At 37.1% G+C, this 12841-nt stretch overlaps 1 protein-coding gene across 2 annotated transcripts in view; it reads left to right on the top strand.

Moving 5' to 3' along the window:
• FBXO11 (F-box protein 11) overlaps positions 1 to 12841 on the top strand; it is a 77719-nt gene that overhangs the window by 36832 nt on the left and 28046 nt on the right. The window contains exons 2-7 of one of the 2 annotated variants that reach the window (XM_049833377.1): positions 1403 to 1530; positions 1650 to 1731; positions 8486 to 8627; positions 9968 to 10097; positions 11177 to 11260; positions 11343 to 11475. In XM_049833377.1, coding sequence (XP_049689334.1) covers positions 1403 to 1530; positions 1650 to 1731; positions 8486 to 8627; positions 9968 to 10097; positions 11177 to 11260; positions 11343 to 11475 — 699 coding nt within the window. Of the gene's footprint in view, positions 1 to 1402; positions 1531 to 1649; positions 1732 to 8482; positions 8628 to 9967; positions 10098 to 11176; positions 11261 to 11342; positions 11476 to 12841 lie in introns of both variants that reach the window. The other variant, XM_049833375.1, reaches the window with a different exon arrangement.

Below are 12841 nucleotides of genomic sequence, written 5' to 3'. Positions count from 1 at the left end.
TAATAAATAATCTGCTACGGTAGAGGAAAAATCAGGACCAGGAAAGAGCAGGAGGGCACTGAAATAGCTTTTTCTTCAGAATTTTATTGGTTAGTTGTCGCTGATGTAGCATCTTGGGCTATGATGGCATGCATAATCCTATATAAATGCAATGTTTTGTAATTTATGTCAAACCCCCCCCCCCCCCCCCCCCCCCAAAAAAAAAACCCAAAAAAAACCAACCACCCAGAAAACCCACAAGTAACCCTTAGGAAAATCATGAGATTAAGATCTTGAAATATAAGGCAATTTTTAGAACTTTTAAAATTGCTTTTTTTTGTGTTTTAAACAGACTGGTTTAATATTTGAGGGGGGCAGGGGTGTTTATGGTGGGAGGGGGGGGTTGACATCAGTCTCTATTCACCCTAACGTATTCAGGAAAACTGCTTACTCTACAGTCTTGCTTTTCTGGCTATCACTTTTACATCATGTTTTACCCAGTTTAAAAACAAAAAAAGCAGTTAAAAGGAAATCCAAAATTCTTTTCTCACAGTTAAGCATCTGCAGAAGGTATACCTTTTACTTAAGTGGAGCTGGGCTTTAATTTATTTTCTAGACAGTTTTTGTTCTGGCTTTTTTAAAATTCTTGTAACTTTATTAACTGATGCTACTTGTAGGGCATGCAGGGATAAGTAATTATTCCTTGCTTGTTTCGAGTATGTTCCATAAATGTACGAACACGGAAAATTGAAACTAATGAATCAAAAACTTTTAAAATTGTACTCATCGTACTTTCTGCACTCTTTTTTAAAGGGCAGGAAGGAAATATACACTTACTTTTTAAAGTATAATTCAGGCAAACAGAATGTATGTATTTAAAACTACCTCCATTTTACAGAAAGACTTCTATGCTGGCCTGGGCTATTCCTGAAACATTTGGGGAAAATTCTGCCTTGAGTTTTGTACTAAATGCCATATTTATTAAAGGATTTCTTGATAACATCTGGTTAATAATTCAAACTCCAGTGTTCCTCATTGTGCTGATAGTGTTAGGTGAAAAATTTGAGGTAATGAGATGATGGAATTAGCACAGTGAATTACATGCTTGAAGAGAAAGCAAAAACCTAGGCTTTTGTTTTTTGTTGTGGTGGGTTTTGGGGGGTTTTGGTTTTGTTTTTTTTTAAGCAGCTTTTGGTATAGCTGCTGTGTACATATGGAGAACATAAGTTCATTCTTTGTACTTTCTCATGTAATTTTATGTATGCTGTGTATAATTCTGATTTTTTTCACTAAAAATTCTGTGTGCTCTAGCATTTCCTCCCCACCTTCCTGACTGGATGTATTTGAAAATTGCTATAGTGTTTTTCTGTTATAAAACAAAAACTACAATTCTAATTAGCAAATTTCCTTTTTTTGTTCACAGATGATGATGTACCTGCAGATATGGTTGCAGAAGAATCAGGTCCTGGTGCACAAAATAGTCCATACCAACTTCGCAGAAAAACTCTTCTACCTAAAAGAACAGCTTGCCCTACAAAGAGCAGTATGGAGGTAGCTTCTGTTTGTTTTTAATTGTAAAGTAAATCTTACTGTTTCAAGAATAGGAAGTTAATTAGTACTTTTCATAAGTCACCTAATGACTGAACTAATTCTTATTTATTTCATTAAAGGGTGCCTCCACTTCAGCTACTGAAAACTTTGGTCACCGAGCTAAACGTGCTAGAGTATCTGGAAAATCCCAGGATTTATCAGGTAATAACTTTTTGTACAAAAAAGGGGGTGGGGGAGAAGGGGTGGAGACATTTTGACTTCAAACCCACACGCACACCCACACACATGCAAACACACACCCCACCACCACCTCTGAACTTACTTTTCCTGTCTGTTCTCCAACTAAGAAACAGCAGTGAAAAAACAGCTACAAACTTGTTCTGAACTTCAAATTTGGAAGCATGATTTTAATCTGATTTTCAGAATCTGGTCCCTTAGTCTGCCTGCTTCACTGCAGGCATGTTGGTTTGGTTTGGTTTTTTTGTTTTGGTTTGGTGTGGTTTTTATTCTCTTCGAAGTGCTGTGTAGCTGTATCCAAGCTACTGTTAGAAGCAGTAATGCTGCAATGGTGCAGCACTCTGACTAGGTTTATGTACCATTTCTCATATTGATGTATTGTTCCAGTATATTATTTAAAGGTAGTTTGGGTATGTCATTATAGCACTTCATTGTGGAGAGAGGGAGTGAGTTTGTGTGTGTTTATAAATAAAAATACACATATACCTACATACATATTAGTACAGTATATGTACATATATTTCACATACTTATACAATATATGTACATTGTATAATAAACACATACATGTGAATGTAATTATATTGTATGTGTGTGTATTTTTTATTTGTTTGCACATACATATGTAGGCACATATATCCTACTTGTTCTTTTTTCTACGTCATTTTTCAGTCTCTCTCCTACCCCTTTTTGTCTCCAGACACACTCTTTAGTTCCAGGAGATCTGTCACTTTTCCCTGGAAAATCAACATCAGTGCTTGCCAACTCCCATTGCTGTGGTTTCTGTTGCCTTTCTTGGTTTTTTGGGTTTTTATTTATTTATATTTTTTTTTAGTCCATGTCTCCCTTAACACTGTGAATTAAACTGAGCAGCTGGCACAAGGCTTTGGTCCATTTTCATTGCTTCTGTTGAAGTCTGCTCTTTCTGGCTTCTCACCTTCTCCATAGTGTAGATTTTATCTTTCTCTGTCTCTTTCTGCCTCTGTATTATTGCCGCCACCTCCCTCCCCCCCAACCCCCCCCCGCCCCCCCCCCCCCAACTTTTAATTTCAGCAGCTGGTTAAGAATCATTTAACCTCAAGATTTATATCCTTGAAATAGCCAGAACCAACTGAACATCAACCTGTGTTATTCTACTTCAGTTTCATTTCCTGATTTAGTATCTGAAGCCTTGTACAAAGTCATCTTGTCATAGATTTGGTTTCTCTTGCCAGTTCTTAGTTTTTCCTCAAGCTCATTGACTTCTGATGTGTTCTTCATTATGCGATGTGTTCTTCATTATGCTTTTACTCATCTTCTTGCTTTAGTGAAGGTATGTAACTTTATATGAGTCCTGTGGTACAAATTACAGCATGAATGACACTAATTTCCAAAGGAATTCTCCACACTTTTGCTGCACATTCCTTTTGTTACATTCTTGAGCTCATGTGGGGAAAGTACCAGGGTTGTGGAGACTTCTGCAACATGGAATTAGCAGAAGAATTGTAAACAATGATTTTTATAATTGTACTTTTAAGATTGTATTCAGACCAGTTGCAATCTAACAAGGGAGTGTTCTTCTCAACCCGTTTTCTATTAATCTCTTTCCCAGTATGGATGATGGTTATTTTTTTTATTTTCCCCATTGAGTTTTTGAGATATTGCTCTAAATTTGAACAAGTAGTACAAGTATTGATTGCAGTAAGAATTGCTTCCCCCCCTCCCCCCCCCATTTTCTTGTTATCATAGGTAATGATAGCTGTTGTGACTGGGTTGTTAAGCATGAGACTTTCTGGATTGCCATCAGTGGAGACTGTATATTGTCATCTGGAACATATAGCTGTTTATTTTAGAACTGTAGATGAATGTGTGGGACTAGAAATATAGGAAGATGTCTTGGTGGAGAACCATTCCTTCTTGTATGGACTCTGAGCTGAGGAAAATTTGGCAGAGATGAAAGGAGAAATGCCAGTCAATTAGAGCTTCCAACTGGAGTGGAGCCAGCAGTTGGAAAAACAGAAGACTATTCCTTATTTTAATACTAATTTCAGAATTAGTGCTGCTGAAAGAGACTTGCTATTTCAAATGGTAAGGAGAGGAAAAAAAAAAGTCGGTCTCAGATACTGTCAAGAAGAACACATTAGAATTTTGAAATATTGACATGGGGTTTTTTTATTAGTTGTAACCCTGTCCTCCAGTGGTCTCCGCAGTGGACAATGAGTTCTTCAATCCTGAGACAGAAAGATCAATGAATATACAAGAATCTTGAAGAGAAAGCAACACGTTGTAGAAAATACGTAAATAATTTTTCACTTAAACTCTTTAAGTAGAATACAAAAAATGAAGAAACCAAAAATTTAGATAAGAGCTGTGCTTCTTACATCACAAATGACTGGTGAACCTACAAATTCAGCAGTTGTTTGACGTCTGTAGAAAGTACTTACATATTTTAGATCTCATTGATCCAAATATTTGTATCATATGTGAATATAATATTTCTTGATTTACAGAAAGATTTAAATTCAGTGTATTCTGACTGTTTCTTTCTGTTACCTCAACTGTAAATGTATGCCTCTGCTTACTGGGATATTTCACAGTCTTCAGTATCAGTTGTCTTGTCGTGTCACTTAAATCCAGGGTTTTAATCATTTGACATACTCTTCCTTTCTGTTTATTACTGTGTAGGTTTTCTCCTCTCTTGCTTTAAGATCATTTGCATATCCATTTTATACTGGGCAGTTCTTGCTGACTTTTAACCATCTTTGGAAGACTTCAGTTTACAGACTAGTAATCTCTTTCTTTTCACTGAACTACAGAGTTATAGTAGATATTGAGACTCTGGGTAACTGGAGTACTCATTGATTATTCCATGCATTAGGTACACGTACAGCTCATAGTTTGCAGAACTTACTGCCTTTTAGAATTTATTTTTTATTTTTCCAATTTATTTATAAGAAATTTTTCCAAGGACACTGCATGCTGTGTTTTCTGACATATTTCTACTTAGCAAGAAAATTTTTTTACTAAATGCCTCATTTTGGAATAAAAGCTATTTGTCTCTATCTTCTCCACTAAAATGGACAAAGAAGGTATCCATACAAGACACACAATTTACAATTCAGGATTCATGGGATGGCACTCTTTGTCTTTGTACAAAGAAGGTAATTCACTTTCAGGCAGCTTTCCCTGTCTTTTGTCTTGGTATTACTGTACTAGTTTCTATCTACTAAATGATCAGAACTGAAACTGAAATAGCTTCATGCATATCCTGTGGAAACAGAATGACATAACCAGCTGTGTTTCTAATTTTCAGTTGTCTAATGTATTATCACTTTATTAACACTTTATTAAAATCGTAAATAGTTCAACTGCCAACTTATGTTTAGGGCAAAGATGAAGATTGGTGATGACCTCTTGCACTTTGTTTTATTTTTCTTCTTGTCTATTTTTAACACTTATTTGGAAAACTATCTTTTGGTTTTTTTTTTAAGAGTATGCATTTCGTACTTAATCTTCACTTTGTCAATAGGCATAAAACTGTCAGGAGTAGCAGCACATTAATGTTTCTGATTGGGTGGCCAGACAAATTTTTAAACTGTATTGGCTTATTTTTGTAAACTGGGAGGAAGAACATGTTGAATGCATCCTTGCTTTGACAGATTACTAAAAGATCCCCAAAATGTGAAGCATGAATTTATAAAACGTAAGCATGGAGTTGTCTTTTGGACCCTGAGGATATTTAAGTCTTCACATCAAGAAGTAAATTAGCTTTTTTCAAATTATACTGGAGAATTTCACCTAGTAATCAGTATATTAGTGATTTGAGTGAAGAAATCTTAGATCAACCCCTTCTTAATTGAGCAGAAGGGCAATTTAAATTAAATCTCTCACTTCTACAGGATTTTGTATAAAGGTGGGTAAAATCATCATCTTCATTTTGCAGTCAGTGCCTAAGTTGCCAAGTAAATAAAACTTGAGAAATTGAGGGGGGAAGGGGGATATTGTGGCTTTTTTTATTGTAATTTTTTTTTTATTGCAAGAAGCTTTTTTGACACTTTCAAAGTTAGTCCCTGCCCCTTGCAATAAGGAAATGCATCTGGATTTCAATTTTCACTTTGAGATAGGGCCTAGGGAGGAAAATGGGAGTGTGAGCTGTTGAGCAATGGGGGGCACTACACTAGTGAACTTCCCTGTTCAGTAAAGAATTAATCAAGGTCCTAACATACATAAACTTAAAGGAAGAAAAAATTCTACATGTTGTTTAGGGAAGTAACTGATTGTCTTGGGAAGAAGATTAAATTGTATGCCTTAGGGATTTGTGTGTTAAAAGGAGGACACGGGTTGTGGAAGGCATGTGAGGATTTACTGCCTTGCATTCACAACATTGCATTTCAGCTTGTAAGACAGTAGAAGACTCTCTCCACATCTAACTGGAAAGCTACCAGAAAAAGATGAATTCAGAAATGATGTCCTGTGATGCATTTCAAGGGTAATTAGGACCGTAGAATGAATTGCTGCTGCCTATTTGACACAGGAAAGAACCTTTATATCTCCAGTGGAAAAAGACCTTTTTAAAAACTAGCAGTGATTGTGCATGTAATGTTTTTTGGTGGTGCCCAACCTTATGGACTGCTGGTACATGCTCCCCAGACTTTGGGCTCCCCAAGTGCCTCTTAAGCATAAGTCCTTTCCAGACCACTTGCTTTTTATTAGGTTTGCTAACTTACTGGCTTCAGCCTGGCTCTTAAGTTGGGGTTTTTTGTTTGTTTGTGGTTGTTTTTTTGTTTTGTTTTGTTGAATGAAAAGAACTTTTTAATCTGGCATTAATAATACTGCTGCTGAAGGGAACCGTCTTGGCCAGTTTCTGGACATTCATTCCTGTCTCCTTCCTTGTGGCCATGTTAGCACTTCTGTAGCTTGCAATGAACTACAACAAGGAGCTGATCCATAAAAAAATTAGTTCGGAGGAGGATGGGTAAAGATGAGGTAAAAAATTCTGGTTTATTCTGTCCATGATCAGTAGTACCAACCTAAAGGATACTTTGGGAGCAAATAGCTATAGGCATGTGGAATGGTGAGACTCATCCCTTCTGTACAGCATAGATTTTTGTTGGATTAAAGTGGCATGTACCTATAGCTGATGACTGTATGCTGTGTTACTGTTGCAAGCAGCCATCAGTCGATTGGATAAATGCCCTTGTAGCATCTTAGAGGAAATCGGTATTTGTGAATCACCAAGGTGACATTAATACAATGGTGCAACAAGGAACAGGTTCAGGGAAAGTCACTGCAAAGTCAGTAATAGTTCATAATTTCTACTAACTGGTCTGACCACAGATGTAAGCACGACACCCTGGAAAAACAGCTTTAATCAGTTCTCTCATAGTACACAGGTTCTGGTGATGTGGTCTGTAGACCACAGTTTAGCTTCTTTGTAAAAGGCACAGTTCTGGTCCTTGCAGTTCATGTCTTCTCTCTCTTCTAGCTGGAAATAATGTAATTATTTGTGCTGCTTTACCCAGGGAAGTCTTGGGGCTTATCTATCTTTCTTTCTTTTTTTTTTTTGTGTGTGTGTGTGTCTAATTTCACATGGAAACTATTTTTCAGAATGTTATTCCATCAAATTTAGTAGGTTGTGTTTCTGAGGGTCACTTTAGCGGTCTTCCTGTAGTAGCCAGAATCATGATCCTATTGCTCCCTAGGTTCAGATGCTCTAGAAAAAAAATGAATAATGCAAGGGGCATTACATGGATGTAATTGCATTATGAATGTAGCAGGAGCTTTTAATGCCTTGCATACAAATCCTCTTGGAAGCTGCTGTGTACAGTTCTGCCTGAGAAGGGATCCTAAAGACAATAACCAAAAAAGGGACCTGTGCAAACAGAACCCCCCTGCTCTGAGGATACCTGCCACAGAAGGGTCTTGTGAGAAAGCAAACTACAGATGGGGCTTTCCTACATGAACTGTCCTATGTAGAGTGCACGCCTGCCCAAGAGTAGCAGTTTTAATGAAGTGCATTCACGTCTCCACAGAGATGCAGAAATGCCACTTTCTCAAACTTCTGAAGAAATACAACATCTGGCAAGGCTAACGCTTCTTCTGGCTTAGATTTTTCATTTTAAAAGAAACAGCATATATGGGAGTTAGTGGAAGGAGGAGACTTTGGAATTATTGGTGGCTACTGGTTTCCTGCATCCCAGACGTTCTTTTTCCTAATGTGATTGTTGTGGGAGAACATGGAAGTTTTACTAGTAGTTTTTCCAGACAGTGACTAATTCTGAGTAAATTCTTTTGTGTTTGAAACCATTTGCAGAGATTTTGACTTTGGGACCAGATTATTATTATTATTATATAGATAATGTGGGTTAATTGAACCTCAGTGAAGCTAATAGCAGTGAGGAGCCAGTATATCTGGAACGTGCACAGTAGCCTGCTTAATGCCTGCAATTGTATGCAGATTGATTCCTCCAATAGAAAAGGTGAACTAAAAAGTTTTGAAAGAGGTCTTGAAGTCTATAACTTCTACCTGATTCCAGAGTCAACCATTTACCTCTTTTTTTTGCCTTTAGATTTAGATGAAATGAACTTAAAACCCCAACCCAAAACCCCCAAACTACTTTGAGATCATTGGCATTTTAAATGGGAATCTTTCAAATGGCAAGTTGGTGATCTATTTTGGTCAGAATTTGGGCTGGTTAAAAATGTCAATAATCTTACATAGATTACTGTTTAATAGCAGCACCTGCAGAACAGTATCTTCAGGAGAAGCTGCCAGATGAAGTGGTTCTAAAGATCTTCTCCTACCTGCTGGAGCAGGATCTCTGTAGAGCAGCTTGTGTGTGTAAACGCTTCAGTGAGCTGGCTAATGATCCAATTTTGTGGTAAGTGAAAAGCTATTCCTCATTATCTTGAGAAATATTAGATGTGCTGCACGAGATGCTAGTACAATAGAAAAATTGAAATGTTTGTTGCAATTAGTTGAATTAAAATGAATTTTATTTTAATGTCTGGTTTACTTAAGCATTATTTGTTACTTATGAATATCTGATTATATGTGTTAAGCAGTAAAACTTTTGATTCACTAGTAGTGTAGATACTACTTAAATAATGGCTGTTTTAAAAAATCAGTGACGTATTCCTTCCGTAGCCACTCCTTTCCTTCTTCCCGTCTTTAACCTTTTCCAGGCTTCTGTGGGGATTGTGTTACTTGACACAAAAGAAACAACACATTTCTTAATGTTAGATGCAAGTTTTGTCTAGTGTTACTCCAGGTTTTTTGGTTTTATTTCATTTGGTTTGGTTTTTGTTCAGTGGTTGGATACTCAGGCTGGTTTTCCCTGTATGAATCCACCCTGCCCCTGGGTTATTGAGAGCTTGGATAAATGGGATCTAAATTTGTAATTGTTTTATAAGGAAAAAAATTATATATGTTTCTTAATCTTTACATTAAAAAAACCCAGCTTAAGACTAAAAGAAAAATAATAACGTTTGAGTGTAACATCACAAAAATGCTCTTCTTCCCTTCCTCCCCCACTTCTGTGTTAAAGACTGTTTTGGGGATGTCTTGTCAGATGAATTACAACTTCTGAGATTCAGTGTCATCCTGTAAGTCTGGGCTTAATATCAGCAGGCTCAGACACTGCAATTATTTGTGTTCTGGCATTAATCAAAAGAATCCAATTGTTGTGTGCTATTTTCTTCTTCTTAAGCCATTGTAATCTGTCTACTGATGAACTCTTTTTGAAATACAGTGCATCATTTGTTCTCTGTGAATGCATTTTTTTCAACTTTTTTTTTTTTTGGCAAGGTGAGGAAGAGGTGGTGGCACACTTCATCTGAAGTTCCTGTTATTCTTGTGCTACTAGCTTTCATAAGTGTTAAAGCAATGGTGTAGTTAATATACAATTAGACTCTGATTCCACAAACAGTGTAACTAAGTGCTTAAATTTCTTCATGGAAATTACATGTTGAGAACTGTTTCACTTGGATCATGAAATGCATGTCAAAATTCTTCTTAGAAAAACACAGAAGTCAGTCCAACAGAAAAATTGTTTTGGAAGTCTTTTAAAGGAGTTGATACTGATCTTGGTCAAATTCACTGTCACAGACTGGCAAATGCTGTTGGAAGAAAAACAGGTTTTAACATTTGGTGTGTTACATTAAAATGGAAGAGTAATCAGAAATACATTAATTTCCTCTTCTGCTTGACACTTCTGCTCAGGAAAAGATTGTATATGGAAGTATTTGAGTACACTCGTCCAATGATGCATCCTGAACCTGGTAAATTTTATCAGATTAATCCAGAAGAATATGAACATCCAAATCCCTGGAAAGAAAGCTTTCAGCAACTGGTAACTGTAGTATTCATTTATATTCCAATTTAAAGATGGTTTATAGAAGTAAAAACTCCAACTTCTGAAATGTGGCTAACAATAGTAATTATTTTGGGTTTAGACTTTAAGTGAGATGATGGGACTGAGCAGGTGGGGAGAGATCCTTGTATTGCATTATGCAATAGGAGGATATCTGAAGTTATTTCCTCTTTTGAGGCACACTTCGGGGAGACACATCATGATAAAGTGGAGCGCTTGAGCATCCAGCTTTTCTATCTTGGGTTTTCCTCATGTTTTGTATCACTGAAATTCCGTGCAAGAGATTCTCATGGTCTGTGGCTTGCAATAAACTTCAAGTGTATTGTTGTCATATTAAACCAGCGTGCCTGCTGGTTATCAGATTCATATGCGTTTTTCTCTAGTAAACCAGACAGTATATTGATAATATCACTTGGGCATAAATAGTGATTTACAGCTGACATGACTGGAGCTAAACAAGTTAACCTTTAAGCCATGTGATTGAACCTCTAATCCAAAGTGTCAAAGGTATTGTAAGAATGGCTGGGCATGATATTTGAAAAACATAAGTAAGGGAAATAAGTATCAAGGTGAGTGTGTTATACAACACTATGTGTAATTGGTTAATGAAACTCTAAAGCTTGTTGAGGACAAATACTTCACTGGGCTGCTTTTGTTCAGTACTCAATCAAAAGTGAAGGTATAGGATTCTTTTTTCCTCACCATATAAATGCAGTTTGTTTTGTGGCAAGCTGCTAGAAAAATCAAAAGATGGAAATAAGAACATCTGTTGTGGAGTGGATAAGGTACATAAAGATTTTCAGTCACTTTAGAGGCTTTTGGCTGTGTAAGTAGGTTAGCTTCTTGGCTTAGTTGGTCACTTTCTTAGGCTCAGACTTTTTTGGGGTTGCCATTTCAAACTGGGTGCCTGATATGGGAGGTCAGAATATGATCCTTAGTTCCCAGAACAAACTGATATCAGCAAATGGCTTGTTAATTAGGGGATTAGTAGATCTCTTGTCTGTGCATTCATATCCACCCATCTGCAAGCTTATTATAAGCCATTTTCCTTGTTTTAGTACAAAGGAGCACATGTAAAGCCGGGTTTTGCTGAACACTTCTACAGTAATCCTGCAAGATACAAAGGAAGAGAAAATATGTTGGTATGTTTCTAAAGCAGTTTTTAAGAATATTTCTATATCTTTGCATGGATATTTCTCTCTAAACTTGTCCCTTTTCTTCTAGTATTACGATACCATTGAGGATGCTCTTGGTGGAGTTCAAGAAGCTCATTTTGATGGACTTATATTTGTTCACTCTGGTATATATACTGATGAATGGATATATATAGAATCTCCAATCACCATGATCGGTGCAGGTATTTAAACTGAGAGCATCTTTGTCTCAAAGTATGACTTGTGTTAATTACGACCTTAATTACAAAGATATTCTGGTGTATTAAATATCCACTATAAATGCCTGTCTTTCTTCATCAGCCCAGTAAATAAGTATTTTCTGTACAAGTGTCACTAACTAAAAAGTAGCTGATGCTTCAGACTAAAGTACCGTTGTCTGCTTGTTAGTTCTTGGAATAACTTATCTTTTTATTTCATTAGGATTAAAAAATTGAATTTTTCAGAAGTATACTCAGTTATATTACTGTAGTTGAAATTTTCAGGTGGTTCTTATGAAATTTGTTTATATATAACTTATCTCCAGAGTAGAATCCAGCAGTGGGAGCAAGCCCAAATTAGTATCTGTCCCATTTTCTTCAGCATTGTAATTCCATCTCAAGGAAGGAAATGAGAGCATTCAGCAGAAAGATTCTGAGACTGGAGGTTCTTTCTCTGTTCGTCTCCCAACTGTACCTCTAAAGGAGAACTTCTATGGAGAAGGAAATAAGACTCTCAGAATAGGATAGGTTTAGGAAGTTAATATAATACACCTAGCTGCAAACTGTGATGCTTGTGGAGCTGTTTGCTTTTCCTGTCCCTACTGTGAGCATGCTAATCCCCAGCAACGTGATCGTGTAGTAAGAATTCAGTCTTAATGGCTGGTAGAGATCTTGGTTAAGAGGTCTTGGACCTCTTGCTCCTGTGGTGACCCAGAAGTGAATTGCCTGCTTCTTCTGAGATTCCATCTGTCTGGGTTGGTTTTTTTTGTTGGTTGGATGGGTTTTTTAGGGTAGTGTTTTGGGGGTGTGTGGGGGATTTTTGGGGTGGTGGTGGTGCTTGTTTTGGGGGTTTCGTTTGTTGTTGTGGTGTTTGTTGTTGTATGGTTTTGTTTGGGGGGGGTGGGTGGTTGTTGTTTGGGTTTTGTTTGTTTTGAAAAGCCCCCTCTTTTCAGGTATCTATCTGTTCTGCATACCAACCATTTTGTTCTCGAGTGAGCCTATTCTGGCACTTCTTGCCTGGGTTTTGCAGCCCTGGCAGTGAGAACAGTTTTGAGCAATGCAGTTAGATTGTTCCAGTGTTAGTCTTAAAACTTGTCCCTGCAGATCTGTGAGATGCAGCTGCATTAGTATGTTAGTTTGTCAGTTCATGAGTACACTTCTGAAGCTAACATCCTGAACATCCCCTCTTACAGTGCTTTGGTTTGTGTTGTGGAGAGGTTTTGGAGTGCAAACTAGATTCCTTTTGGATGAGACTAATCTAAGAGACATGTTCCTGGAATACTGTTATTGCACTCTAGTAGTCAGTGTACGTTCAGTCAGAGGGACCACGCTAGGACTAGTCCAAAAGTCA

Source organism: Accipiter gentilis, chromosome 30, assembly GCF_929443795.1.
Source record: "Accipiter gentilis chromosome 30, bAccGen1.1, whole genome shotgun sequence".
In the NCBI taxonomy this organism is placed as follows: domain Eukaryota; kingdom Metazoa; phylum Chordata; class Aves; order Accipitriformes; family Accipitridae; genus Astur; species Astur gentilis.
This window is presented reverse-complemented; position numbering and strand designations above follow the sequence as displayed.